The following is a 27,941-nucleotide window of genomic DNA, read 5'->3' as shown; positions in this document are numbered from 1 at the left end:
AGCAAAATGCAAAAAGCGCCAGAGCTAAAAGGACCCGCTCGCTAGTAAAAAGAAACACCACCACGAAGCAATGGTAAGCAAGAAAGAAGAAGAGAAAAAAGAGTCGCAAATCATTACCATGCCCATCCCTCACCCCAGCCCCTACTTTCACCATTTCCGATTCTCCCCAATCCCGCCCCTCTTAAAAATCATCCTTCAACACCATATCCACCGTCAACTCTCCCGTTTCGATCCTCTCAACCCTCAAAACGAGCTCCTGCGACTCACAGTCAGCCTCATCCTCTCATACAATCGAGGAAAGAACACGAATCAGCATACCTTCATCGCCCTCGCCGTCCGAAACGCCAACGGTGGAATCCTCTCCCTATACCCCTCCTTCCCCGCCTGCCCTGCATCTCCTGGCCCATCCCCAACACGCACGCTCAGCATATCCACTCTACAGCCCTCGAGCACCTGAACAATAGGAAGAACATGCTTCTTCAGCGCCGGAGCCGGCAGGTCGCGCACCGCATCGTGCGTCCTCGTGACGGTATCCTGCACCGCGCGGGAGATATCTTGGATATAGTTTGCGATTTGCTGTTCGTCCGCCGGGGAAGAGCCAGGAGCGTTACCATTGCTGGACGACCGAATGGTATGCACAAGCGGCTGAATACTCTGCACCAGAAGCGCAGTCTGATCATCGAGGTAATTCTAAAAGCGAGAAGACGAATGAGAAAATCGTACTCAACAAACTGGCGTCGCCGCATTCAGGGTCATTCATACCTTGAACTCGGCCATCCCCGTATCCTTCAGTGGGGAGAGCCCATAGGCACCCCCGCTCTGGCGATCATATCCGCTGTACGGGGAACTGTACGCGCTGTAGCCTGCTGAACTGCCGCTGCCGCCGCGACTGCGATGGCGCTGATGGCCCATGCCTGCACCGACGACGCCGTTGCCGTTGACGCTGTTAGCGCCGTAGGGGTTGTACGAAGAGTAGCCGTTTGGCTTCAGGGGCATCGGTCTGTCGTCCTCTTCTCCATTGGAGAGCTCCTCTGCGGGCGTTGGCCGCACTCTGACATGCTTGACGAGTTCTACCACGGCGGTGGAGAGATGACTGGCTGCTGCGTCCAGTAAACTGACGGGTGACAAACCGGCGGACGAGGCGTGATTCTTGCTTGCGGTGATGAGGTTGTTCGCCGTGGCGCTGACGCGGGACTTCAGCTTCGCCTGCTGCTTTTCTGGAGTGGCAAAGCCGTCACCGTTGACGCTGCTGCTGGGGGACTGGATCTGTGAGAGAGGCGTGCTGTCGATGTCTCCGGTGATGGCGCGCACACATTGTACCACGTGCCTCATGCTCTCCAGCACCTGCTCGGGATCGGATCGTCGCGCAACCTGGAGGAGTTCGTCGATGCTGAGCTGGAACTTGGTAACATGTACGTCTTTCACGATGCCATCAGGGGCGGTGAAGCTTGCGTCGCGGGCATAGTTGCTGATATCCGGGGAAGCGAGGGAAGCGAGTCCGATCGATGAAGCCTTGAGGCTGCGGAGCTGCGATTTGGCTCGAGTGTAGCGGGATTTCCAGTCTTTGAGCTCTGCTTCCAGAGCGGTAACCCGGTTGAACAGCTGCTCTTCCTTCTCCAAGGCAGCGTCACTCCGATTTGACAACTCCCTCATCTCTTGCAAGAAAAGCGCTGCATCCCGGCGCACATCTTCCGTGACCCGCTGCTGCTCATTCAACTCCCGTTCGAGCTCTTCTGCACGCTGTCGCCACTGATCATCATCCCCGTTAGCCGATTGTCGTTGCGATGCCTTCGATTCTAGCTCTGAAATCTGGGCACGTAAGTTCCGCTCCGTCTCCTCATTTTCACTGCGTATCCTGTCGATCTCCGAGCGCAAGGAGGAATTGAGATTCTCTGCTTTCTCGACCTTTTCTTCGAGCGAATAACGAAGGTCGTCCCACTCAGCGCGTTCAGAGGAGGTAATCTGTAAATCATGAGCAATGTAATGGAAGACCGATAGCTCATCACTCACATTATCCCGCGCCTGATCAGCCTCCTTGAGCTTCTCTATTTCCTCATCTTTGTTTCGTAATGATTCTTCGAGAGAGCTAATCTTCCCCTGTAGCTCTGCAACTTGAGCTTGGAGGTCGGATACGAGCTTCTCATTCTGAGAATCGGATTAGTCTCGTTGTTTGGTAAAAACCGGAACCGTGCGACTTACCGCGAGGTTCAAGCTCTTATTGGTCTGCCGCCTGCTCTGGCGCGAGGCCGCACCTTCGAGGTTGAATGCGTCCTCGTCGTCGTTGGCTGCACTGTCGTCGTCGTCGTCGTCTTCGACCATGGTGCCCTTGTTGGGGACAATTGTATTTTGCTGAAACGTCTTCGGGAGCGGTCGTCCCAACTCATTTGCCTGCCCTGGAGGGAGAGACCCGGGCGGATGCCCATTGCGGTATGGTCCAGGCGGTCCAGGTGGAGGTCGCCCATTACCGCGCAATCCCCCGTTCATGCTGTTGGGGGTTCCCACTCGACTCGGCGGGCCTCTACTTGTCCGACTCGCAATGCTCATTGCTGGACTTGCAGATCTCATGATATCTCCTCCCGCAAATCTGGGGCATCTCCTTTCCAACTCGTAATAGACATCGGTCGCAAGTTGACGGAAACGTTCGAGGGGTAGGGTGGAGAGCTTCTGGCGGGCCTGGTTCCGCTTTGGATGGAAGTTGGTCTTTGGTAGCAGGTATTTGGGGGTCTCATTTCCCGGGGCGCCTGGACCTCCGCGCTTGCGGTCATCCTCTCTGCGTAGCGACTCATCATAGACATCTGTGCTGAGCTCTTGGAACTGCACAGGCGACAGACGGGTGAGTTTGTCCTTGGCTCTGCTTGGTCGAGGATTGCCGGCCTCATCCTTGAGATAGGGTCCGAGGTATGCCTTTAGCACGCGGTAGTGCTCGGCCAATGTGTCCTCATACATCATCAACTTGCGGTTGTTGGCGCCGGCGTCGGCCATCCTCGAGGCATACAATCCCGTGCCGTCGCTGGAGCGGGCAATGGAGCTGGGGGGCGAGGGGTTTCCGCCTGCTGGGGGGCGGCCCATAGCTTGGGCCATGGAGCCATCGGTGATGTTTGTGCTGCTGTGGACAGAGGTGGGGGGCGTGTTGATACCGCGGTTGTTGGGCGGGAGGGTGGGAGAATACGGATTGTCGGCGCCGGTGAGGCTCTGGTAGCGAGTGATGGGGGACCAGTCGGTGCTGTCGACCGTGGAGACGGGGGACAGGGCGCCGTTGATGCGGCCGGGCGCATTCATCGTGTTGAGTGTGTTTCACGGCGAGGGGGGCTGCTGCAGACTGTGGAGGAGGATAGGCTCGGCGATGACAAGCTCAGCTGTGTGCTGCTGCTGCGAAGTGGAGCGATGTTGAGGTGCAACTGCACCGCGGGACTCGTGCCGGTCTCTTGATTAGGGCGTGCGAGGTGTGGAAGAAGATGGCGACTGCTGGCTGGGGTCTTCCGACAAAGGCGGTAGGCGGGTAATGTGTTGGGGAAATGAGCGAGAGGCGACGACAACAATACTGGCATTCAGAAAACGACGGCAGGGCAACGGCGGCTTCTAGCTAAAGAGCCGGCGATGGAGGAGCAGCAGCAGCAGCAGCGACAGAGGTAGGAGGAGGCAGCGAGGACGACAACGGGGTCATATTTTTGCAAGCTGACGGGGTTACGGACTGGACTGGCTGGAGCCGCTGAGCAACGTTGGAACGTTCCCCTTTCCATGCTCGCCGTCTTGGCCCTGGCGGACACGTGCCAAGGAACGACACCTCTTAACAGAAGTAAGCCAGGGGAACGTCCAGGGCCAGGCACACGCGGTTCAACAACGAGACCAGCGAATCAAGTCGGGCAAGACTGAAGTTGATAATTGTAGACGTGGATATTTATTAGGAGGGAACGTAGCAGAGTACTAGATCTTCGTTGAGAAAAGGCACATGCAGGTACCCTCCTCTACCTACTGCCGTCTGTCTTCAACTGTCGCTCTGATGATTACGCGTGGACAGTAAGAGTAATAATACATCGGATACATGTCGTAATTCGTAAAGTGCGTCTGCCGGCTGACAGCTACTCCAACGCCTGTCGTCCTCGGAAATTGCATCCTTCCATATCCCAATGTCTATCCCACCCCCCCGGACACCCGCAAATTTGCTCCTTTATGCGCCCCAACACCTGTTCGCCAGTACTCGAAGACGCGGCACTGTCGACTTGCATATACGGAGTACGAGCAACTTCGGGTCCAGCTCCGGTACCCTCAGTGTCCAGAATACCTAAGTAGGAGTAGGTACTCATGACGCACACGTCTACTCGCGCTCCACCCCATAGAGGCTATCCAACCCCTGTGAAGGCGTCCTGCACCCTCGGCAGGCGCAACGCCTCTTCCGCCTCCCGCGTGCCAGAACACCATGATCCCGAGAGTCGAGACAATACAGAGCTGAGAGCACTGCATCCGCCGTCACTCGGCGTCTAGTCCAATGCTGAGGAACCATAACGACCACTAACGACTTCTCTTGATCTTGTTCGCCGGCTGCTTTCTGCAGTCCGGACACAGCCACTCGCCCAACGGCTCCTCCTTGATCCCCACACACTCCCAGTGGAACCATTGGTACTGGCAGTTGTCGTTGTCGCACGCTACCATGTTGCCAAAACTGACCCGCTGGCAGAAGCAGTACTTGGTGTCGTCTCCCTCGTCCTCTTCCCCCTCTGCCCCTCCCATACCCGTCATCTCCTCGTCCTCGGTGCCTGCCTCGCTGGCCACACTCTCGTCGTCCGCTGTCGTCGAGGGCGATGCCCGGGAGCCACCTTTGCGACGCTTCGTCTTGGTCGAGCCTGCCTTAGCCGCGAGGGCCATCTTCCGTAGTGGTTGCTGCGGTTTCGCCTTCTTCACCGTCAACGCATGTCTCTGGGGTTGCTTGGGTCCCACGCTTCCAGCACGAGACCCAGGAGTTGAAGGTTTCGGCGTTCCTGGTCCCATGGACCCTTGCCGCGCCAGACCCGACGTTGCTGGCGGTGGAAGCGGCCCCAAGCTGCCCGTCGGCCGTCGTCGCTTGCCATCGCTGCCTGTAGACATCTCCCTCTCTTGCCGTGACATGGCCTGCGCTGGAGCTTGCGCCTCGCGAAGCCGTTGTTGATTCAGCACCGCCTGTGTCTGCATGGTCTGTAACGAGGAGGGAAGTCTGCCACTCGCGCCGACTGCGCTGTTCATTCGCGCAATCGCTGCAGCCTGCGCAAGGTTGGCAGGGCCTCCTGGTTGATTTCCAGAGATTGGGTGCAGTGGTGTATTTGCCCCCGTGTTGCTTAGTGATGAAGGAGGCACCATGTTCCCGGGTGAGTCCTTGAGGAGAGACGGGAGTTGAGGGTCTGCCGGGATAGACCCATCATTTTGTAAGTCCCGTAGTTTGATGTCGAGTCGCTTTACGTGACGATCCGTCTACCGCGCATTGCCATGTCAGTCAAGTTGCATGCCATGACGGAGAGGAGGTGTACCTACCAGCATGATGGCTCTCTCAACCAGGCCCACCTTCTCTTCTTGCAGGATCTGAGCGCGTTCATAGCATTGCAGAATGGTCTTGGAATACTGCTCTTCCTTTGGGTTCTGGACGAGCGCACCGTTGAGTTTGATGAACTTCTGAAGGCTGTTATCACGTGACTGTATAATAGCCCGGCATTCGTTAATCTGCTGGTCTTTGGCCTGCGCCTCTTCGTAGAGATGGGTTATCTCTGCAGGTAAGTTTGCGACTGCGAATCGTCAGTTTATATCAGCGAAAGCAGGGGCCTGGCAGTGTGGCGTTACCATCATGGATCCACTGCTCCAGCACGTTTGCTGGGTCTTCCGGGCCAGCCATTGGGTCTGGCTGCAGTGGAAGAGTCGGGCGGTCGTTGAGTGAGTGGGTGGCACCAGTGGAGCAGATGATTGTTGGATGGAAGGCGATAGGAACTCTCAATGAGGCAGTGAAAGCCCGCAAAGCTGGTAAAGGCCGCTTCCCGGTGACTGGACGTCAACCACCTGCGCAGCTCTTTTCTCTCTCGCGTTCCCACAACTCTTGCGTGTTCAACCAAACTGATGCGACAACCTTTGAGCGATCGAACTCTTGTAAGTTGATGATGTATTGTGTAGATCTGGAGACGTTAAGGCGAAGCTAACCCGCGCTGTACTGGCAGCATCGCCACACGCACGTGCTGCTCTCGGCAAGATGTCCAATCGCAGCGTAGAGATGCGCGACCAGGATAAGACGACGACTATCGACGACGAAGACCTTGGAGACTCCTCCGACCTGACCGACGTAGTATCGAGTACTTCAAGAGATCCGCCTCAGAGTCCGCGTACACGGCAGGAGAAGAGCAGTGCAGCCGTTTCCGATGATAGCCCGCATCGCGAGGATTCGACTGTCGAGGTTGGCGGCGAAACAAGCGGGAGCGATTCGATCTTGAGTGAGATAGACACGCTTCCCCGTGACAGGTCCACGAAGGTAAATCACAGCACCTGTTCTCGGATTATGGGACTTAGCTTACACCGGACCACCAATACAAGACACCTGGTCCTGACCATCACGAAAAAGCTTATCAACCAGAGGGGAAGGGAAAAGGCAGAGCGACTTATCCGTCGGGACCCAAAGGAAAAGGCAAAGACACGAGCTTTTGCGCAGCGGAAGGGACCAGCGTGCATTACTTTGCGAAGCCTTTCGTTCCTACGCGGGAGGACATCCAGAAGTGGATTGATCGGGGCCCTCTTCGCCCTTTCCGCCCCGGAGAGACACTACCAACGCAAGCGTTTGCGATGCCGGGGCCCCAGGCCTTTACATCGTCGACACGGCCCGCTTGCGTTGTCCAGGACTATTATGACCCAAACGATAAATTCCAAGGAGACTACTCTGTCTTCAAGACGCTAAGCGATGCCCAGAAGGTCGATATCATTGCGCGAGAAGCAGAGGAGTATGGCATAGAAAAGCCGCGAGGCTACAATGTGTCGTTCCATTACAACCCCCATGTCGAGTACCACCACTTTGGAAGCTCTCATCCTATGAAACCCTGGAGGTTGACATTAACTAAGCAGCTGGTGATTGCTTATGGGTTGGAGTACGCCATGGACCTCTATGAACCGCGACCAGCGAGCAAAGACGAGCTCGCCATCTTCCACGACCGAGAGTATCTATCCTTCCTTGAAGCGTAAGCCTCGATCCCCTTTACCAGCTGTCTTCGGCTAACCGCTCAGAATCACTCCCCAAAACATGAAGCATCACGACGAAGGCATGAAAGCTTACGGATTCGGCGGCGAATCTAATGACTGTCCCGTCTTCGAAGGACTGTGGAACTACGTCTCATTATACAGCGGAGCCTCCATGCACGCAGCACAGAATTTGCTTAATAACCAGTCTGATATCGCCATCAACTGGTCCGGTGGCCTGCACCACGCCAAGAAGAAGGAAGCCTCCGGCTTCTGCTACATCAACGACATCGTCCTCGCCATCCAGCACCTCCTTACCCAGCACCAACGGGTCCTGTACATCGATATCGATGTCCACCACGGCGACGGCGTCGAACAAGCCTTCGAATCGTCGGACCGCGTCTTCACCCTCTCCTACCACAAGCACGGCTTCGACCGCCATTACGGCTACCAGTTCTTTCCCGGCACAGGCGACATCCACGAAATGGGTCCCACGGACCCAACTAACCCGGGCAAAGGCCACGCCCTCAATATCCCCATCGACGATGGCATCGACGACGACCAATACAAATGGCTCTTCAAAACAATCACCGACGCCGTAGTCGAAAAGTACCGGCCCACAGCCATCGTCCTCCAATCAGGCGCCGACTCTCTCGGTGGCGACCGCCTGGGTCGCTTCAACCTGAATATCAAAGCGCACGGCTTCTGCGTGGAAACCGTCAAGAACTACGGTCGGCCCATGCTCCTCATAGGTGGAGGAGGATACACGCCCCGCAACGTCGCCCGGACCTGGTGTCACGAGACCGCCGTCTGCGTCGGCGCATCCCTACACAACGACCTCCCAACGCACATTCCCTACATCCAAGCATTCCAAGGCGAAGAAAACGGCGGCGGCATCTTGTACCCGGAGCTGCACAACCGGTCTCGGCACGACAATCTCAACACTGCCAAAGCGCTGCAGACGCTGGTGCAGAGGGCGATGGAGAATCTGAGGTATTTGGAAGGGGCGCCGTCTGTGGTTGTGAATACGCAGGGGATTAGCATGGAGCAGCTGATGAGGATTCGGGAGGAGATTGATAGGGAGATTGAGGAGGAGAGGCAGGATAAGATGCACGCCAGTGTGGAGAAGATGAGGAGGTCAAAGGAAAGGAACACGGGGGGGAGGGGCGAGAGAGGCTTGAAGTGATAGAAGATAGTGAAGAAATGGTGGAGGAACGAGGCTGTGAGTGTGGAAAGCTCGCATGACGTCTGGGATGCATTATTTCTGAAGAGATTATTCTATGAACCTGTATTGATTACAACTTCCAGAGGGTTTGAATGACATCCTCTCGACTTTCAAGTGCATAATGTTACTCAGGATTAGGTTCCATCTCATTGATTGAGAATTTAGAGTAAGGCAGCATATCGGTCACTGCCTATCATCGTAGTCATTGGATCAGCAGCTACCGTGAAAGACCTCATCAGCGGCCAACCGTTGAAGTACAACTGACTAGTCACTTTAGAATCTATGGAACGGATTTACCTATTTGGGCTAGCTGTCTGTCTAATATGGGCGTGGTGGCTGCTAAGATAATGCATACAGTAGAGTGTCAGACTTACCAGTGCACACCATGAGTGGCTCTTGGCGGCTGATCGAGCTAATTCGTCGACGGTATTAGAGTAGTACTGAGGGTAGGGAACGCTGAAAAGTGACAAGGTGGAAAATATGACTTGGTCTGAGGCATGGGAGTTTCTCAATCGAGTCCCTGTTGTGCGCTAAAACTAGGTATACCCCTTAGTATATTACTAATGCTCGATTACACTGCTATACATTCCCAACTCACACCCCTTTGCACTTGTAAATCGCATTTATATAGTGCTGGATAGGCACCCTAATCTCTAATATTCACCAGCCCACTCCACCGATCGCTTTGCAAGTGTTGAAGAAAGAGAAGGAAAAACGTATAAGCCGCCACCTCTTCGTGCCTAGTTGAGATTCGTATAGAATATCTTCATGGTTCGTTAAAATGGACTCCAATCATGCCATTTCTCCTCATCTCTCCAACCTTCAGTGTTCTAAAAAGGGGTGCGGAAACCACACAAAGCCATTCAGTCGTATATAGGGAGAAGAGATCCGCTGTACCACACGCATTCACACTTCCGCCCCAGAGGAGAAATATGCCTCTTACGCCAACGGAAAAGGGAAAAATAGCAGATGAGTAATAGATTCCAAACCGCACCGGAAATGGTTTCATGTACCGCTGATGACGGAGAATGACTATGCGAGATGGGAAAAGAGAAAAGCTTACGACTCCGCATCATGAAACTCATCCTCACTCCTCGTCTCCGAGTCTACTCGTTTCAGCGCGTCTCCTCCCTGTACCGGTTCGTCGTGCTTGTTTTTGTGCAGAAGTTTGGAAGGCGGAATCGCTTTCAGGAGCTCTTCATGCCGTAAGCTGAGGTTGTGTGGTTCAGGTGTGGCGGTGTCCGAAGATGATGGGTGAGCGGCGGGATGGGTCGAGCCCTCTATTGTGACTGGTGCTGCTGCCGCTGTGTTGTGCGCTGGGGTGTGCTGTGAGGGTTGTTGCTGCGGGTCTGGACCTACATGATGTGTGTCCCTTATGCTCTCGAGACTGGCACGAGAGCGCGCGATGCTGCTTCTTCGCGAAGGAATATTGAATTGATGGCGAGGAGGCGCCTGCCCCGGCAGTATAGCCGCGATGTGCAGGATCTGCTTGATCTGCTCTTGGGGAGTTTTGCCATCACTATAGGCCTGTCAGCTGATTCCACTGCTACCAGACATATGGCCGTCATACATCTTAGCGTTGATGATCCAGTCAAGATCCTCCTCGCCTTCCTCGGTCCCGCCATGACCACCATGCACTGGCCTGAACAGGCTGGGATGCCAGTCCACGTCGTCCTGGGCTCGCTTCGCGGCTTCCTCCCGTTGCCGGTCCTCGATTCGTGCCTTCGCCTCGGTTGCTACTTCCTGGTCCTTTCGTTTAACGGCCTCTGTTACTTCATGCCATAGTCGTTGCGATTCTCGTTCACCCTGCTCTTCGAGCGGTCGGGTTTTGGGAGGCGTGTGTTTCGCATGCGTAGCATCGAATAACAGTTCTTTTTTACCAGTCTGACATGATCAGCGCCTTCACGGTGTTACTACTGCTGTGATAACTTACCGTGAGATTCTTGATGTACATCGCGGCGTTCCAATGGCCTAACCTAGGTCAGTGGTTTCAACAAAGATATGAAACGTGGTTGTGGTCTACCGGAAAGCTCAAACAGATTCGTATCTGTCTTGGTATCCTTGATGAAGCCGCCGATTGCGTTATATCCGCCGCTGACCCATCCTTTCGTCTTGAACTCCAGATCCGCCGCCAAACCAGACTCTGGACACCGGACGAAGCTGTGGTCGCCGAGCTCATATTTCATCTTACCAAACAGTATGCCTCGCGCGTACATGTTCGGCTGGGTAATAAAGCTAAAGGAATCGTCAGAGGAGCAACAGAGCAAGCGGCCAGAGTAGCTCACAAGCGCTCGTTTGTGTTAAGAAACCGCATCACGGCTATGCCTTCCATCATACTGGCCGCCGAGTTCCCCAAGAACTTGCTCCTCGGCTTCAGCGTGCCATCTATCCGGAGGTGATGCTCTGGCGCCATGAAGAAATAGCTCGATTTCGGAGGGTGGTGTGACGTCTGCTCGGCGATATAGTAACCCCTGGTACCGTCCTCGTAGTCCCAGTAGCAGGTGAAGGTTTCTCCCAATATGGGATTTAGCGGTTTCTTGACCCCTCTAATACACGGTCAGCTCGAGCCTCCAGCCTACAGGTTCCTCGGCATTGCATACGGTGGTTTGATGTGCCAACCACTAAGATAGAACTTCACTACGGCAACAAACCGCTCAACAGGGTCCTCTATCTTCGTCATAGGCAGCAGGGTCTCCGGGTGGGCCATGAAGCTACACGCACATCAGCATCCCGTCCGGAGCTATTTCATATAAACCAACACACTTTGTGATCCTCTCCAACATCGAGCGCGGTTCGAGAATGAAGGTAGGTAGCGTCACCCGGCTTAGGTCTGCGCCCGGCCGTAGCTGTGATATAATGTGCATGAGCACTGTTTCGAGATCCATGGTCAGCAAATTGTTCCACTTCAGCAAGCCAGCCTGAGGAATGCTGGTCCGAGAGACATACTGCTGCCCTGCTCCGAGTCCACGACCGTCTCATCCTCCTTTGTAACATCGTCGCCGCGGAGCTCCTCGCCCGAAGATCGGTTGCCTAAAGAGCCGGAAGCCAGTGTTAACTCTTGCATTTCAGGTAGACCCGAAGGAATGACGCACTGCCGGTTTGCGAGCGCCGCCTGTGGTGTGTGTGGCCCAGCACCATGCTGCAAAGCGCCTGCTCAAGAATATACTCTAATGAGAAGGAGGGTCCTGGGCTCAGCGGAGGTAAACAAAACCACAGAATATTCACAGGCGCAGAAACTAAGAGAGGTTTAGGTTGACGATGGAGCCACGGCCCAAGCGATGACGGAAGGCCTGGGCTGGCTGACCGCGGGGAAGGGAAAAAAATCCCCGCCCTACCTATAAGAGCCCCGCCGCCCGCACCGTCGTCCGACTGCTCAGGTGGATCCCGTCGTGAATGTCCGCGGACCACGTGTCGGAGCTTAATGGGAGGAGATCAATTGCACTTGGCAGTAGGATAAGTGTACATTTATGGATGAGGCTGTAGATTGATAGTCATGGGTATGTTGGTGACGAACGCTGTCACCGGGTATCATAGCTTTAACTCCGCCTCAACAGCTTTCTTTCCACCCTCGGGCGGCGCGAAAGAGATTCAACAGCTTTTCACAGGGTTAATAACCTTCACGGATGCAGTCCCTACCTATGCGACTCGGTCGACGTCCTTTATGCGCTGGAAGGCGTCATCCTTGCCAATCACACGGATTCCCATCTCCTCATACACCTTGTACACCTCTGGCAACGACGACGGATCGACTGCACGCGTCGCGTCCCCTACCACCCATGTGTTGAAACCGTGTTTGCGCGCATCGACAGCCGTGTACTTGACGCAGTAGTCCGCAGCAAGGCCCACTATGTACACGTCTGTAACACCTGCATCATGCAATATCGGTGCCAGTTCACTGCGAGAGACCGTGGGGCTCAGGAAAGGGTCCGCAAATGCAGAGTACATCTCTACCCGTTTATCCTGTCCCTTTTCTATAATGTGATCAAACTTGGACGTATCCAGCTCTGGGATAAGTTCGGCCCCCTTGGTCCCTCGAACACAGTGATCGGGCCACAATCGTGTTTCCTCGACCTCCTCGGCATTGAGCGGATTCTTGATCGTAATCACTGAAATGAACGGGACATTATTCGGAGGCTCATGATTCGATGCGAACGAGATGTGATCGGGCGGATGGTAGTCCTTTGTAGCCACTTTGGCGTGGAAAGGCAGGGTCAGGAGGTCGTTGACGAGCGGTACAATGTCGCGGCCACCTTGGACAGCGAGAGCCCCATCCTAGCAGTTTGTCAGTGATAAGCCTTTCGTCGGCACCCAAGGCCACTTACTGGAGGGCAAAAGTCCTCCTGGAGATCCACCACAATCAACGCCGGCTTGAAAAGCATTCTGGAGTGAATGAACACACCCCAATGCGGGATTGTGAACGGCTATTCACATAGGTGACACTGGTAGTGGTGAATTGGGTGAAGGAAATAGCTTGAGGATAGAGTCACCGTCACCTGACCACGGGGTGCCTGCCCAGGTGCCCAGGTGGTCCGCCCGGCCCAACTCCGGGAAGTGCCGCAGCTGGCAGAAAGCTAGCGCGCCAAGCTTTCATGATTCCAACGACAACCTCGTTCCACCTTCAGAGCTCCAACTACCACCCCACCCGCCCCCGTCTCCGCTCCCTCCCAAGGCCAATTGCCTCCGCAATGTTCCTTCAACGCTCTGCCGTAGCTGCTGTGAGGCGTGCGGCCCCTCGCGCCGCGGCCCGACGCACCTTCGTCAGCTCCATTGTGCGCCGTAGGTCGCGATCCAGGACCATCATACGATCATATAGTAACCTCTCCCAGGCGACGCAAGCAAGGAGAACCCTCCCTCATCGGGCCCTCGTAGCCTTCTCGAGGGATATAAGAAGCTCGAGGGTACGTACAATGACGCAATTGGCTTCCGCCGGGATGTCGAGCATTCGACAAAAGCGCTTCTTCTTCAAACCAGGTCAATCGCTAACGAAACTGCACCGGCAGATATCAAGACCACTGAGGACCTTCTTCCTCCTGGTGCGAAACCCGGAACCGTCCCCACCGATCTGGAGCAGGCCACTGGCTTGGAGCGTCTCGAAATCCTGGGAAAGATGCAGGGCATCGACGTCTTCGACATGAAGCCATTGGACTCCAGCCGTGTCGGTACGTCGCATTAGTTGGCGGGCTAGCTTGGGAGCTAGAATGGCATGAGACAATCGGTAGTTGACTCTTTATAGGTACCCTTGAAGATCCCATTGTGGTGAACTCGGCCGGCGAGGAGCAGTACGTTGGTTGCACTGGGTGCCCTGCTGATTCTCACCAAGTTCTCTGGATCACTGTAAGCTACTAGAGAGGGATATGGGGGGGCATGTGAAACTGAGTGTCTATAGTTGACGCGTGAGGAGCCCGTCGCGCGTTGCATGGAATGCGGATCTGCATACAAGATGCACTACATCGGCCCTCCGGATGACCCGCATGCGCACCACGCCGGTAAGCTCAAGGGGGTTACTTGGTTGATGGCCTCTGTTGCTAATGGACTCGCAGAGAACGCCTACCCCAGGCCCAAGAATATGGCCGACTTCATCAAGCCAGAGTATGCTAACTTGTAGACATTGGGATGATCACTACGGTGGCCATGTATCGATACGGTCTAGCAGAGCAATTTCAGCCCTTTGGATGTAGAATAGTCAGAATGGGGTTCGTTCATTTGTCATTTACTTTTTTCTTTTTGTTTTATCTTGTGACGTTTGGATGCTAATCGTCTTTCCACTTGGTGCAAGTGAAGAGTTGTCATGAGCCTTTAATGGTCATGAGGCCCAGAATGACGGCTTGGGCGTGTTCCAAGTTGGTGTTATCAGAGGCGTGTCCATTCTTCCCTAGGAGGTTTGGTGTCTTGTACGTCTCATTCACCTTGTTGGCGTCGGTCCAATTGGTCAACTCGTGGCCGTCGTCTCCAATCTGTACTGATTCACCCTGAACGGCTTCGCCTAGATGGGCTGCTACGGTTTCGGCGGTGATGTCTTGGGACAGAGATAATTTGACTGCTATTAGTGCCGTGGTGGTGTCGCTGATTCCGAATTTCCGGTAAGATTCCCCAATGTTGTTGTTTGGATGCAGACGGAAGACCAGTTCTGAGTGGGGAGTGCGGGCTTTGAGTGAGTTGGTGAGGGATCGGTGCACGGCCATGAAGGATGCACTGAGCAGGTGGGTTAATGAGATTATCTAGGTCACCTGAGTTAGCATCGACAGTACCACGATGAGGATGAGTGAAAGATTTTCAGAGGCATAAGATCTTACCATGCTAGCGTCCAGGAAGGCATAGTCGAAGTCTTCATTTGCTTCGAGCAACTGTTTTCGAAGAAAGGCAGCATTGGAGACGTCTCTGAAGAGGGCCACGTGAACGGGATACTGTTCATAGTGTGGTAGGCGATACGTGCGGACGTGCACCATTGTGAAAGCGTCTGTCGAGATTCTGACTCCACGGGCAGCACGATCTTGGAGCAAAAGCAGGGCAGCTACGTCGGAAGAGGATACTGTGCGTTGTATGTCCCAGGACTGGGTGGTTGATGTTTGGTGGTTGTGCAGCAGTGAGGGCTGTAAGGTTCCTCTGACCGTTTTTGGGGAAGCGGGGCTGACGATGTCTACTATGGTAGCACACACAGTATAAGGACTGCCTACCCAGCAGCACAAAGAACCTCGAGTCTGATATGACGACAAGAACGAATCGAATGCTTGCGGAATCCGGGGCTCCTTTCGACCAGACCCAGACCCAAACCTTCAGCAGCGCAGCTGTGGCTATACACATGGCTGGTACTGCCGGTGCTGGGTAGCCAGGCTGGGCTTGGCGGTGAGTGCATGGCTGAACGCGCTCGCCGTGGTAGGGGATGCTGCGTCCTGCTCTCCTCTCCTGAACCTCCCAGATGGCCCATTAAGCTCCCCCAGCCCGATGCGACACTGCACAACCCAATCCCCACGACTGCCACGAGCTGCGACTCTTGCATCTTGAGGTTGCTGTCATCTCAGAGGAGCCATCTTACTTCCCGTACCACCCCCCCTGGCCACCCGAGCGGAGCGCGGAGCGGGTCTTCGCAGCACGCGCGCTCCCGGCATCCTCCACGGCGATTTCCTTCCCACGCCCCAATTCCAACACCATGGCCCCAAAAAGGCCCCCCGATCAAGACTTCCACTTGGAAACGAAGCAGCCGAAGCTGGAGCCAGGCATTGCTGCCGCTCCCTTGAGGCCGCAGCCCTCGCCCGCCTCCGACTATTCTGCGCCCATCAAGAGGAAGCTCCAGAGCTCGAGTCGGACAGGCCAGGCTTGCGATCGCTGCAAGGTACGCGTCTTACTCTCCCCCAACCTGTACGATTCAGCGACCTCACCCCTCTAGTCCTTTCTCATATGCACCACGTCCCTGTGCCTCTGTCAACATCTTGCCAATGCCGCTTCCGTGACTCTCCTCATTGACTTCCTTGCTAATCTCTTCCGCTAGCATCGCAAGATCCGATGCGATCCTAGACCAGAGGGATGCTCGCCGTGCGCGCAGAACAACACCGAATGCACAACTACCGATCGCATCACTGGCCGACCTAGGGCGCGAGGCCAGATTGAAGCCGTCGAAGCGGAGAATCGCCACCTTCGCGCCCAAGTCCACGAGCTCCAGACCCAGCTCAAAGAACTAGGAGCGAACCCCAGACTTCCTCCCAACCATAATGGTTATCAGGAGAGCACGCCCTGGCAGCCACCGCAGCATGGACACGAAGGTACGGCGTGTGACAAAACCAGAAACCGGCGGGAAAGCACGTTGCTACCTGACCCACCCATCGTGCCCTCGAGTCGAGTGGCCGGCACCGAGAACCGACCCTTACCTTACTTCAAGCCGCATCGCGTTGGCGATAATTACCTCGGCGTGTCGTCTACCAATTCCCTCGTGAGCCACATCAAGGGCACCTCCCTGTCGATATTTGGCACCGAAATAGACATCACCGACCTTGTCCAAGGCGAAGAGGACTACGAGACTTCTGTCATGTCATATGACCATTTCCTGCGTGTTATCCTGCGAGAAGATACGGATATTGAGGCGGTGCCTATGCCCCAGTATGAGAAGCTGAGAAAATATGCTGAACTGTATATGAGGACGTTGAACCCGTATACCATGCTGCTCGATAAACGTACTTTCATGGCTCTGGTGCGTACCGTGATCGGAATCCACATGTTCAGAGCTGACCCTGGCCAGATTGATCGTATAGGAACCGACCCAAGCTTTGAACCATCTCCCACGGAACTGGTATGCGTGCACATGATGATGGCGACTCTAGAGTACCAACTCGCAGCACGAAACGTGGACGGTGGCGGGCAGTCTTTTGCCCAAGCCCATAAGCATTATCGCTATTCTCTGAGTTTCTTCAATCACCTGTTGCATGGTCATACCTGGCAAGACATCCAGGCATTGTCCATGATTTGCCACTACATGCGCAACTTCCCAAAACCGGGTGCGGCTTGGCTCATTCTTTCTACTACCTTTTTGCTCGCAATCGAACTGGGTTTCCATCGGTCGACAAAAGCGTGGGAAGACTCGGGCGAAAGGGATCCCCTCGAGATTGAAATGCGGAAACGCATCTTCTGGGCGCTTCACGCCATGGCGAGCAATCTCTCCGGGAAGCTAGGGCGGCCAATGCCAATCAATATTGAAGATATCGACGTCGAATTTCCGGAGCCTGTGGACGACTATCTGCCCGACGAACAGGTATCTTCCGATTTCCAGAAATGCTCGTTTCATGTAGGAATTCACACAGTAAAGCATGCTGTGGTCGGTTCATCGCTCTTCCGCAGTGTCTACGGCGTCAAACAATCCCCACGTGATTACGAGGATGCAGTACGTCGCCTAGAACGTGAGATCCAACAGTGGAGGGCAAATATTCCAGCTGAGCTTGCGGACCCTTCGGGTGCCTACAACGAGAACCACATCTTCGCTCTGTATCTGGAATACTGGTACTTGGAGTTTCAACTCTTGCTCTACCATCCTGCCGTCTGCCGGTCCACGGACCCCGGCTTTCTCAAATCCAACCTTGACAAGTGTCTCGAGGTAACGCAAAAGATGGTGCACACTTGCGCAGCTATCATCAGATACAAGAGTCTGGACATCACTTGGATTCATGTTGTGGTATATATCGCGGCATTGTCGACGCAGCTGTTCGTGTACGAGAAGAGAAAGGATCAGATGACCCGGGAGGATATGGACAAGCTGAAACGTGACATGGGCCAGTGGATGCATGTCATGGGCACCTGTGGCAAGTATCTGAGTAAGTTTGCAAGCGTTCCCCCTCTTGGATATGGCTGACGTTGTACAGGGACCGGCGACAAACTACGCCTCGCTGTTCAGGCAATTGTCGCAAAATCGCTAAGGGAGATCAGTGACAGTATCGCTACCCGCACTGCGAGAGAATCGTTAGCGCAAGTCGCCCTGCAAGCTCCCCCAGAACAGCCAACCCGCACGGCATACGGAGAAGGAAACGGAAACGGAAACGGAAACGGCGGCGCAAGCGGAAATGTCAACGGTAACGCTTACGCGCAGTATCAGAACACGGATGCTGTCAGTGCAGGCGGTGATAGCTCGGGTGCCACGGCGGTTGCGGCATATGGCGGGTCAGCCGCCAATCTGACCTATGGGTACAACAATGGAATTCCCCCCACGATCCCCTCCGAGTTCCAACAAAACTACACAGCTAATCAGCAGGCGTACGGTGCTAACGAACACGCTGGCATGGCAGCCTCACATGCCGCAGCTTTAGCAGCCGCAGCCACGCAACAATCGAACGAGCGCTATGCATATCCTCATCAGACCCAAAACCCCCCTAACGTCTATCAGGCCCAATACAACACCATGTTGGCCACTCCCAGCGACTGGGCAATGTGGTCACGAACCACTGTCCAGCAGCAGTTTGCACCGCCGTACGACTACACCACTACAGCGGCGACGCTGCTACCCCAGACCGCCGGGCAAGATGGAAGCGCTGCGGGTGGCGGTGGGGGATCGGTCCTACAGGGTCAGGGCATCGATTTCCAGAGTATGCGGTGGCCAAACCTGGTTCTCAGCATGAGCAACATGAGGGGAGCTCATGGTGCCAATGGCCACGTTGGCTAGAATGCACGAGCCGTTGGAATGGGCTACCAAAGCGAGCCCCTTCATTCAATTTCCCTGTTGTTACAATGTTTCTTCCAAAAGTACTTCTGGTGTATCCTAAAATCCGCGCACGGTTTTACAGTCGGGATCCGGTGCACTCTTGGGCGACTTTTCCTTCTTCTGATCTCATGATTCTGTTGTTCGGATATACCAGGACTTTTTTGTTGTGCTATGCAAAGGAAAAAGGCATGGAGTTCTGGACAGGACGCTAAGTCCCGGTTTTTAATATGGAAGATTGCGCAGACGGGAAGGGCAATAATCTGTCGCCTCAGGCGAGAACAAACGACCCTGGCCTTACTAACCAACGAACGGCATCTCGGTGCCGGCCAGGGTCGCTGGTACAATACGATTCGTAGGATATATGATATATTCTAAGATTAGAAATTTGGAGATCTGGCTTGCTGGGCCTCTGGTCTCCACGAGACAGGTGGTTGTTATTGTTTTGTGGCGATGAGTGCACATGGGATTTCTGGTATTCACGATTGCTTTTGCGACAGTTGTGAGGATAGCATCTGTGTCCACTTAATCTATGGAGCGACGTCGTATGAAGCTCCAGCTAAGCCGGATTTGGCAGGCGACCTAAGCGTTGTCAAGCGTCTGGGCAGGGACTGGAAGGACCTCGGGACAACGTCTCACAATGGGAAACACGATGCCAGCTTCCAGTACCTAGTCGTCGGCGGACCTCCTCTTACAACGTCCGGGACTGACCCATGGTGCCTATCTATGGGGCGACTGACCTGCTGGTCCAGGCTTAGCCTCGTCGCAGTGACCAAGCTCTGTGGGCTTGCTATGGAGGGACCAGGGGATTACATAGTGATACCCTGCCCCTTTGATATGGCGGGGTCTGGGGATCCTGGGAGACGTTACTAGGTAAGTAAGTAGGTAGGTAAGTGGGAGGCGAGGACTTCATATAAAGATGGTTCAAGCCGCGGGTCTCGAGGAGAGGTTGTGCGGTCCTGTCGTCCCTCTCTTTCGTGTCACGGTTGTCGTCGTCGCGGTGTCGAGGCGGTCTTTTCGGCGCGCAACACGGCTCTTTCTAATTGTCACTCTGTCAATTGAAAGACAGTTTCAGTCCTTGTTTTCATCTCCTGTCATTTTCTGTCCGCATATCCACCCGCACCATGAGAACCTGTGTAACAGGCTGGGCCCTCGCCCTCGCCTGCCTCCAAGTCGCATCCGCCCTCAACGGCGCCATAACGCGAAAACTCGTCGAAATGGCCGACATGGGCCTCTACCCAGACGGCACGCCCATGGAGGGCGTTGATTCCGACACCATGATGACCACTTTCACCACCGATCCCCCCTTTCCTCCCCCACCACCAACAGACGACATCGAGCCCGAGTACATCGAGCTGCCCCTGGACAATTTTGCCAAAAGCAAGAACCAGGACTACAGCTACTATGGGACTTTTTACAATCGGTACTGGGTCAATGATGCGAGCTATAAGCCGGGCGGGCCGGTTTTCATCTACGATGCGGGCGAGGCGGATGCGAGCACGAATGCGCAGAATCGGTTGAGGAACTCGAGTAGTTTTTTCAAGAGGTTGGTGGATAAGTATCAGGGGATTGGCATTGTGTGGGAGCATCGCTATTGTATGTTTCGCCCCTTGAGGTTGGAGGGATCCTGTGCTGACGAATTGTTCAGATGGGAATTCCACTCCGGAACCGATCAATGTGAATACGCCACCCGAGGCGTTCAAGTGGCTGAATACCGAGCAGTCACTCGCGGATGTGGACAGATTTGCGTGGCAATTCAAGAGAAAAGATATCTCGTACGATCTCACTCCCAAGACCACGCCGTGGATCTTCGTTGGGGGAAGTTACCCCGGCATGAGAGCCGCATTCATGCGTGACAAATACCCCGACACCATTTACGCTGGATATGCGTCGTCCGCGCCTACGCAGGCACAGATCGACATGTCGGTGTACTTTGAGCCTGTCTGGGATGGCATGCAGGCATATGGATACGGAAATTGCTCCAGAGACATCAACGCCGCGGTTCGGTATATTGACAATATGTTGGAGAAGCCCGTCACGGCTGCCAAAATCAAGGAGCAGTTCCTCGGCCTTGGTGCGGCCGACAATTCGCACGCTACGTTTGCGGATGCGTTGGGCACCATCTTCTACACCTGGCAAGCGTACGGCCCAGACGGTGGAAAGCAGGGCATTGGTGCCTTTTGCGATTGGATCGAGAGGGACCCCAAGACGAACCGGACGGCTGGTCGCGAGGGATGGGCGACGAGTAAAGGTGCGGCTTGGACGGTTGCACGCTGGGCGGCGTGGGATCAGTTCGTGCCGATGGTGAATGACTTTATGACGACGGATTGCTCCGGTAGTCAGACTGTGAAGGGGAACTGTAATCTCGATTTGAAGTTTGGGGATCCGGCTATGATTTCTTGGACGTGGCAGTACTGCACACAGTGGGGTGGGTCGCTCCAACGTCAAGTTCTCCTTATCCCTGTTTATCCTATTTACTGGGAAATCAAGAAGAGAAAGCGACTAACACCCTCCGCAGGCTACTTCCAATCCGCCAATCTCGGCCCTCACCAACTCCTCTCCAAACACAACTCCCTCAACCACCAAAAAGACATCTGCCACCGCCAATTCCCCGACGCCAACTTCCGCGACCACGGATTCCCGGACTGGCCCGACGTCCGCCGCACCAACCGCATCTTCGGCGGCTGGTCCCTCCGCCCCAGCAACGTCTACTGGTCCGGCGGCCAATTCGATCCCTGGCGCACCCTCTCGCCCCTCTCCGGTGAAGGAAATGCTCCCCCTGTGAGACCTTTCTCGTCAAGGCCCCCAAGGTGTGGGGAGGGACAGGACCAGAGCAGTATCTTCGGTTACGTGATTGAGCGGGCGCAGCATTGCTATGATTTTAGGACCACGAAGGGGACGCCGAAGGGAGCGGAGGTGAGTCGGGCGAATTTTGAGAGGGCGTTGGATGGGTGGTTGGGCTGTTGGAAGCCTAGGAGGGATAGTCGTGGGCCTGGGGGAAGGGGGAGGCAGTGGTGGAGGGACTGATGAGAGAGGAGGAGATGTGACGGCTGATATTCTCTCTTCTGTATTTGCATAATAAGGGATTTGGGTAGATGGGTAAATGATACCACTTTGTTCACTGCTTTTCTCTCCATGCTTTCAATGTTGAGCTCCCGTAAAAGAAGGATTTGAAGTCAGGAAGGCCTCAGCACGAATACCCAATGACATCCACAATCACCAGATCCCTTCCCGCATTTCCTGCATCTTTTCACGTCTGACTGAACATCCGGCTGCAATTCCTCTGTAGGTAGAATTACCTACCCGGCACAAGTCAACTGGCTACGACTTAATAATGCGACAGGTAGAATTTTCTTTTTAAACATACTACTATACGTATACGTAGAGGCGCGCTACGAAGCTAATTGCAGGACCTCCTATATTGCTGCGCCTGCTAGCTGTTTAAATTGGATGTGGAAAACAGCAGTACAGAGGAAGTGCAGGGGGGTGTTCAGGTCGGATGTGAACAGAGGCAGCAGAGGAGCCTTTCACAATCTCCCTCTTCTCCAAGCTTGTCACCTCTACAGCGCACGTGATATCCCGTCGTGTTCGGGCGTTGCCCTGACAACCACCCCTGCCCCCCGCGCTTGGCCCTCTCCCAACCTACACAGTACAGCGCTCAAACAACAGAATAGACCACACCAGCGACAACCCTCAACCACCGCCGGACACCTCCCCTTTCCTTCTCCACGCTCGCTCGCAGGCCGGATTTCGAGAAAGACTCTCGTCAGAACGCCTGCGTTTCCTCTTCTTCTTCTCGTTTTGCTTCTTGCTGCCGACGCTTGTTGGACCACCCGGATCTTCTTGACACTCATCGTCTTTTGCCCTTGGACTACATACTCATTAACGCCGTTTCTACCACCCCTTCCGAGCACATTTTGATTTCCCCCGCGCGGAGGCGCAATGGCAGCCGATGGAGCGTCCTCCATAAGCGTCACCGTACGAGTACGGCCCTTCACAATCCGCGAAGCAGCCCAGCTCCAGAAATGCGACGATCAGACACTGTTTCTCGGGGACGGGTCTCTGGCGGGGACGCCAGCGCCGAAGCTCCACCAAAAGGGCATTCGACCCGTTATCAAAGTCATTGATGAGAAGTGCTTGTACGTGCGGCTCGTCTACCCCGTCTGATTCTGTTTGCTGATACAGCGCTAGAGTATTCGATCCTCCCGAGGATAACCCCGTTCAGAGATTTTCGCGATCAGTAGTCCCCCAGGGCAAGCGCACGAAGGATCAGACGTTCGCGTTTGACCGCGTCTTCGATGAGAATACCACGCAGACGGATGTGTATGAAGCTACGACCAAAGGCCTGCTCGACAGTGTTCTGGAGGGGTACAATGCTACAGTGTTTGCATATGGCGCGACGGGGTGCGGCAAGACTCATACAATCACGTACGTTTGGCGGCTGGGCCATGATAATTGGTATACGTCTGACATGTGTTTAGGGGAACGGCACAAGCTCCCGGTATCATCTTTCTTACCATGCAGGAATTGTTCGAGCGGATCAATGACATGCAAGAAGAGAAAGTGACGGAGGTCACGCTGTCTTACCTGGAGATCTACAATGAGACAATCCGCGACCTCTTGGTCGAGGGTGGGAGCAAGCAGCCGCTTATGCTGCGCGAGGATGCAAACCAAGCCGTATCAGTGGCGGGCCTGTCCAGCCACCGCCCGCAGAATGTACGTTGGTCTAGAGGTAGACGTAGACGTATACTTATCCAGTGCAGGTCGCAGAAGTCATGGACATGATTATCCGTGGCAACGAATACCGTACCATGTCTCCTACAGAGGCCAACGCAACTTCGTCGCGATCACACGCCGTCCTCCAGATCAACGTCGCATCTCGGGATCGGAATGCCTCTGTTAACGAGCCGCATACAATGGCCACGCTAAGTATCATCGATTTGGCCGGTAGCGAGCGAGCCAGTGCCACGAAGAATCGCGGAGAGCGCTTGATCGAAGGTGCCAATATCAACAAGTCACTGCTCGCGCTCGGCAGCTGTATCAACGCATTGTGCGACCCGAGGAAGCGGAATCACGTCCCGTACCGGAACTCGAAGCTCACGCGTCTTCTGAAGTTCTCTTTAGGAGGGAACTGTAAGACCGTGATGATAGTTTGCGTCAGCCCGTCGAGCGCACACTATGATGAGACCCAGAATACCTTGCGCTATGCCAATCGTGCGAAGAACATACAGACCAAGGTCACGAAAAATGTCTTCAACGTGAATCGACATGTGAAGGACTACCTTAAGAAGATCGACGAGCAGAGGCAGTTGATTGACGAGCTGATGAAGAAGCAGAAGGACTTTGAGGGAAGCGCATTCGCGAAGTTCCAGAAGCAGAGCGACAAGAGGGAGGGTATTCTGCGGGACGCCATTCAGAGGTTGCGGTCGGCTTACAACGAGTCCGCGAACGAGCGCAACGACAGGATGCGAATAATGAAGACGTTGAGGCAGGCAGAGAAGCGGATTTCCCTCATTTCGTCTTGGATCGCTGCGTTCGACAATATTGTTGAGATGCGCGAGGGTGAAGAGATTCCGGAAGTTCTGCAAAAGATGAGGCAGGAAGCCGTTGGTGTGTCGGCCGAACTGGAACAGACGCGCCAGCATTGTCATAGGAAGATAGAGAAGACCTACTGGACCACCAAGTTGGACACCGCGCTCAAGATCGGATTGGGCCAGCTAAAAGACATAGAAAGCTCGGAAGATGGCCATGACGCAGGTAATCTTCGGAGGGAGTACGAGCTCTTGAAGTCATTGGCGGACCAGCAAGCGTACCATGAGCTACTGGAGCAAGAGAAGGGCGGAGACGCGGCTATAGTCCAAGTTCTTTTGCAGGCGCATTTCGAGACAGTGACCATTCTTAGCCAGATCACAATGATGGACGAGCAGGAAGCGGTTCAGGTGGCACGGAAGATCCTCACGAAACTTATCAACTCCTGCAACAGTGCGACTGCGCAGGCCATTCGCCCGGATGGCAGCCTTCCAGTCACGGAATTCTTCCCACCAACGCACAAAGGCACGCCGAAACGGAGGAAGCCCGTTCATATTGCAGATCCTTCCCCGGTGCGACCACTGGCCTTCGCAGCCCCTTTACCAGGTGCCGTTGACGCAGCCCTCCCAAGGGATTCCCCAGTGAAGGCCTCCCCGCGTCGTCGAAAGATGGGTGGAGTAAGGAAAGGCGTCAATGTCCAATTTACGCCAAAGAAGAAGACTCCATCCAAAGCCAAGCGCGGAGTGAGGTGGCGAGACGAAAATGAGAATGGCATTCTGGCAGAGTTCAAGACTCCAGAACAGGTGGTTTCCACGCCAACGGCTTCTTCCGTAGAACTTCCGCCGGTACCACAGTCGATCGCCGTTCCCGCGACGGAGCCGCATAACAACTCTTCACCGATTCCAACGCCTCCGAAAACGTCGATGGACCTGAAGCCACGATCGAGCCGCTTCCAAGCTGGTTTCCTGCTGAAAAAAGCAGATGGGTCACCGAACCCGCCTGTGATGCACACGTTCTCCTCAGATTCCGAGCGCTCTCCGCTCTCCCCTTTGCGGGAGGTGGAGACCAACATGCTCCGCCCCTCAGCATTGAGTCGTATTGAGAACGCCGACGCCCAATCATCTAGCTCCGAAGATGAGAGGATGTCGGTGGACTCCAACGACGCTCGCAAAATCGGCTCCATCATGAAACGGCGCTCGTCCGCGAACCAAGCGAACATTGCAGCCATCAACCGCGCCCACCGTCGTCGCAGTCCAACGGCAACGAGCTCCCCGCCCAACGAGAACGCAATGTTCTCTGCCAGCGCGGCACGCCGTATGGTCAAGAGCGAGCGCGACGGGGAGTGGAAGAACAGCGTTCTGAGCCCCAGGTCCGCGCCAATTCTGAAGGGGGCGGCGAGGAGGACGACGATGACAGGGGCTGGGGGAGATGGGTCGGTTCTCAAGAGGGAGCCCGTTCGGGTGGCTAGTGGTGGCTCGAGAGGGAGCCTTATGGGGAACGCGAAGAGCGTGTGGCGGTGAGTGTCACTAGGTTCGTTTCCCAGTGTTGAGCTGCGGCTTTTCTTTCAAGACCTACGGCGTGTCTCTAAGGTTGCATATCTCCGGGCGCGTGCCTGGAGTGGAAAAGGTGTTTTCGGATTGTGTGGTCTTCATCCTCAACAGCATCATCGTCATTGTCATAACTATTTCTTTTGTGGAACGGCCGACCGACTTCTCGGAAATCTCCTTTACTCCTTTCTCGTCCTAATGGCTGGCGTTTTGGATTGGGGGGGAGGTGCATATTGGAGCTTTTCCTTTCTGTCCAGTTTTTCTTCTGCGATTCTTGCAGGTTGAGTGCTTGCTGTGTTAATAGGGAGGTAGTTGAAAGACCTAAGCGACGGAGGATGTGTATCCTTCCTCCATTTTCACATTCATCGGGTTTGTGAGCTTTGTGAGCTTTGTGATTTGATGATGGTGGTGATCAATGTCCACTGGCACCTGTCTCAGGCTGTCCTAGCGCAGATACAGATTCAAGGCAGGTGGTTCTCCCTGTAAAGTTGGAAGAACAGGTGGGTATGGAGATTTGATCTCGTCCGTTTCTCCTGTAGAATGTACACAGTAGGCCTCGGTTTCTTCTCTAGGGCTTCTGGAGCTTAGGCATGAGGGGCAGAGTCTCCCAACAGACCTGCCCCTCTCTGTTAAGGATCTCTTGATGGCGTCATCCAGCCCGGAGTCGTTGGTGTCGTCGGTGATTGCACATTTTGGTCGGCTAATTCCTGTGATAGTACTGTGTATTACAGTACACAGTGAGCTCAGCGGCAGGGCCGTTTGCCAGGTCGTGTGTTTTCCGAGAGAGGTGGAATCCTCTGATTGTGAAGGTGGAGCCGGAGGTAGGATCGGCGTTAAGGGACGGGTGAGGTACTTTGGGGGGTTAAATTAAGAAGGGCTCAGCTCGGGACTGAATGATTGAGTGCATGCTTTTGAGTGCCTTGTGGACAAAGGTGTGTGTGGTTTTCCTCTTGTCTCCATGGATGATTGATTTTCGCTGACATGTTGCTGTTGTTGGACATTGGTAGCTATAGCTTGAGTTTGAGCTCCAAGGTTGACTCCCCCACCTCTTCAATTTCCAACGACCCGAGTACTACCGACAATAAGGCGAGAAGAAAACAATAGGGCGGAAAGAAGATAGCAAGATGAAGGAAGCCATTGTGTCCAAGGGCCCCAAGGTCACCATCGTGGACTCGCCCATCCCCGAACCGGGGCCTGATCAAGTGGTGATTCAGGTTGTGGCTTCTGGATGCAATCCCAAGGACTGGTATGTTTTTATTTTCTACTTCTCTAGACAACTCCCCTATTCCATACCTTCGCAACCATTTAGATACATGTGATCAACCACTCCATCAGTACCACTCCGGCTGACCCCCTCGCAGGAAAATCGTCGAATGGATGAAAGACAACCACAACTCGGGCGACGACATTGCGGGCATCGTCCACAGCGTCGGCTCCAACGTCTGGGAATTCAAGCCCGGCGACCGCGTCGCCTCGTTCCATCAGATCATGGCGCCCGGTGGCAGCTTCGCCGAGTACGCCGTCGGCTGGCAGCACACGACCTTCCACCTGCCAAAGAACGTGTCGTTTGAGGACGCGGCGAGCTTGCCCCTGGCCAGCATGACGGCGGCGATTGGCCTGCATTTGAGGCTGGGCTTGCCGGAGCCGTGGGTACCGGCCAAGGAACCGATCCCGTTGGTCGTTTATGGGGGTGCGAGCGCCGTGGGGGCGTTTGCCATCAAAATCGCCGCAAGGGCGAATATCCATCCCATCATTGCGGTTGCGGGACGCGGGATTTCCTTTGTGGAGAGCCTATTGGATAAGAGCAAGGGCGATGCCGTCGTGGATTATCGACAGGGTGACGAGGCGGTCGTGAAGGGTATCCGGGATGCGGTCAAAGGCCAGAAGCTCGAATACGCCTTCGATGCGACCAGTGAGCATGGCAGCTACACCAATATCGCGCAGGTGCTGGATCCGCATGGGAAGTTGACGCTTGTGCTTCCTGCGAAGCAGTACGAGGGGGTTCCGGAGACGGTACAGCTGAGCAATACCAGGGTGGGCAATGCGCACGACGAGGCTAAGGACTTTGCGTATGTCTATTTCCGGTTCCTGGCGAGAGGGTTGGATGAGGGGTGGTTTACGCCGCATCCCGTCGAGGTCTGCAAAGGGGGGTTGGAGGGGGTGCAGGGGGCGTTGGAGAACCTGAAGAATGGGAAGGCCAGCGCGGTGAAGTATGTGTTTAGGATCGGAGATACTCCTGGGGTGAAGGGTGCGCAGTTGTAGATCGTCCCCGGGTCGTGATTTGAGTAAG

At 54.8% G+C, this 27,941-nt stretch overlaps 12 protein-coding genes across 12 annotated transcripts; 7 read left to right on the top strand and 5 right to left on the bottom strand.

The window, feature by feature from the left end:
• Positions 1-51: 51 nt before the first annotated feature.
• On the bottom strand, positions 52-3,279 carry EI97DRAFT_482744 (uncharacterized protein; the record flags this gene model as incomplete). The annotated part of the gene is made up of 5 exons (XM_033802077.1): positions 52-256; positions 319-690; positions 763-1,962; positions 2,011-2,145; positions 2,200-3,279. 5 exons carry the CDS (start codon positions 3,277-3,279, stop codon positions 182-184), a joined length of 2,862 nt encoding a protein of 953 aa, XP_033650659.1. The 3' UTR covers positions 52-181.
• A 1,230-nt stretch (positions 3,280-4,509) lies between these two features.
• EI97DRAFT_461372 (uncharacterized protein) lies at positions 4,510-5,857 on the bottom strand (the record flags this gene model as incomplete). The annotated part of the gene is made up of 3 exons (XM_033801196.1): positions 4,510-5,442; positions 5,503-5,750; positions 5,806-5,857. 3 exons carry the CDS (start codon positions 5,855-5,857, stop codon positions 4,510-4,512), a joined length of 1,233 nt encoding a protein of 410 aa, XP_033650658.1.
• Positions 5,858-6,378: 521 nt separating this feature from the next.
• EI97DRAFT_190329 (histone deacetylase 3) lies at positions 6,379-8,406 on the top strand. The gene is made up of 2 exons (XM_033793587.1): positions 6,379-7,178; positions 7,225-8,406. The coding sequence occupies exons 1-2, from the start codon at positions 6,790-6,792 to the stop codon at positions 8,360-8,362; spliced, it is 1,527 nt and encodes a 508-aa protein (XP_033650657.1). The 5' UTR covers positions 6,379-6,789; the 3' UTR covers positions 8,363-8,406.
• Positions 8,407-9,460: 1,054 nt separating this feature from the next.
• On the bottom strand, positions 9,461-11,465 carry EI97DRAFT_384313 (uncharacterized protein; the record flags this gene model as incomplete). The annotated part of the gene is made up of 8 exons (XM_033795967.1): positions 9,461-9,920; positions 9,972-10,285; positions 10,335-10,372; positions 10,425-10,636; positions 10,687-10,947; positions 11,002-11,112; positions 11,165-11,270; positions 11,348-11,465. The coding sequence occupies 8 exons, from the start codon at positions 11,463-11,465 to the stop codon at positions 9,461-9,463; spliced, it is 1,620 nt and encodes a 539-aa protein (XP_033650656.1).
• Positions 11,466-12,037: 572 nt separating this feature from the next.
• On the bottom strand, positions 12,038-12,780 carry EI97DRAFT_445212 (Isochorismatase hydrolase; the record flags this gene model as incomplete). Its single annotated transcript, XM_033799952.1, has 2 exons — positions 12,038-12,673; positions 12,724-12,780. The coding sequence occupies 2 exons, from the start codon at positions 12,778-12,780 to the stop codon at positions 12,038-12,040; spliced, it is 693 nt and encodes a 230-aa protein (XP_033650655.1).
• A 306-nt stretch (positions 12,781-13,086) lies between these two features.
• On the top strand, positions 13,087-14,006 carry EI97DRAFT_384383 (cytochrome c oxidase polypeptide IV; the record flags this gene model as incomplete). The annotated part of the gene is made up of 6 exons (XM_033795971.1): positions 13,087-13,177; positions 13,228-13,299; positions 13,402-13,560; positions 13,635-13,735; positions 13,788-13,887; positions 13,942-14,006. The coding sequence occupies 6 exons, from the start codon at positions 13,087-13,089 to the stop codon at positions 14,004-14,006; spliced, it is 588 nt and encodes a 195-aa protein (XP_033650654.1).
• A 181-nt stretch (positions 14,007-14,187) lies between these two features.
• On the bottom strand, positions 14,188-14,847 carry EI97DRAFT_384181 (CGI-121-domain-containing protein; the record flags this gene model as incomplete). The annotated part of the gene is made up of 2 exons (XM_033795957.1): positions 14,188-14,619; positions 14,695-14,847. The coding sequence occupies 2 exons, from the start codon at positions 14,845-14,847 to the stop codon at positions 14,188-14,190; spliced, it is 585 nt and encodes a 194-aa protein (XP_033650653.1).
• Positions 14,848-15,091: 244 nt separating this feature from the next.
• Positions 15,092-19,006, top strand: EI97DRAFT_436355 (uncharacterized protein). Its single transcript, XM_033799075.1, has 4 exons — positions 15,092-15,731; positions 15,888-16,583; positions 16,632-17,697; positions 17,746-19,006. The coding sequence occupies exons 1-4, from the start codon at positions 15,549-15,551 to the stop codon at positions 18,537-18,539; spliced, it is 2,739 nt and encodes a 912-aa protein (XP_033650652.1). The 5' UTR covers positions 15,092-15,548; the 3' UTR covers positions 18,540-19,006.
• A 211-nt stretch (positions 19,007-19,217) lies between these two features.
• EI97DRAFT_436354 (peptidase S28) lies at positions 19,218-21,672 on the top strand. Its single transcript, XM_033799074.1, has 3 exons — positions 19,218-20,171; positions 20,224-21,003; positions 21,094-21,672. The coding sequence occupies exons 1-3, from the start codon at positions 19,700-19,702 to the stop codon at positions 21,600-21,602; spliced, it is 1,761 nt and encodes a 586-aa protein (XP_033650651.1). The 5' UTR covers positions 19,218-19,699; the 3' UTR covers positions 21,603-21,672.
• Positions 21,673-22,517: 845 nt separating this feature from the next.
• EI97DRAFT_384386 (kinesin-domain-containing protein) lies at positions 22,518-25,624 on the top strand (the record flags this gene model as incomplete). Its single annotated transcript, XM_033795972.1, has 4 exons — positions 22,518-22,714; positions 22,767-23,003; positions 23,057-23,291; positions 23,339-25,624. The coding sequence occupies 4 exons, from the start codon at positions 22,518-22,520 to the stop codon at positions 25,622-25,624; spliced, it is 2,955 nt and encodes a 984-aa protein (XP_033650650.1).
• Positions 25,625-26,163: 539 nt separating this feature from the next.
• On the top strand, positions 26,164-26,615 carry EI97DRAFT_496210 (uncharacterized protein). The gene has a single exon (XM_033802470.1). The coding sequence runs from the start codon at positions 26,295-26,297 to the stop codon at positions 26,520-26,522; it is 228 nt and encodes a 75-aa protein (XP_033650649.1). The 5' UTR covers positions 26,164-26,294; the 3' UTR covers positions 26,523-26,615.
• On the top strand, positions 26,606-27,920 carry EI97DRAFT_436350 (GroES-like protein). The gene is made up of 2 exons (XM_033799073.1): positions 26,606-26,897; positions 27,013-27,920. Exons 1-2 carry the CDS (start codon positions 26,776-26,778, stop codon positions 27,911-27,913), a joined length of 1,023 nt encoding a protein of 340 aa, XP_033650648.1. The 5' UTR covers positions 26,606-26,775; the 3' UTR covers positions 27,914-27,920.
• Positions 27,921-27,941: the final 21 nt, after the last annotated feature.

This window comes from Westerdykella ornata (genome assembly GCF_010094085.1).
Source record: "Westerdykella ornata strain CBS 379.55 unplaced genomic scaffold EI97scaffold_30, whole genome shotgun sequence".
Classification (NCBI taxonomy): domain Eukaryota; kingdom Fungi; phylum Ascomycota; class Dothideomycetes; order Pleosporales; family Sporormiaceae; genus Westerdykella; species Westerdykella ornata.
This window is presented reverse-complemented; position numbering and strand designations above follow the sequence as displayed.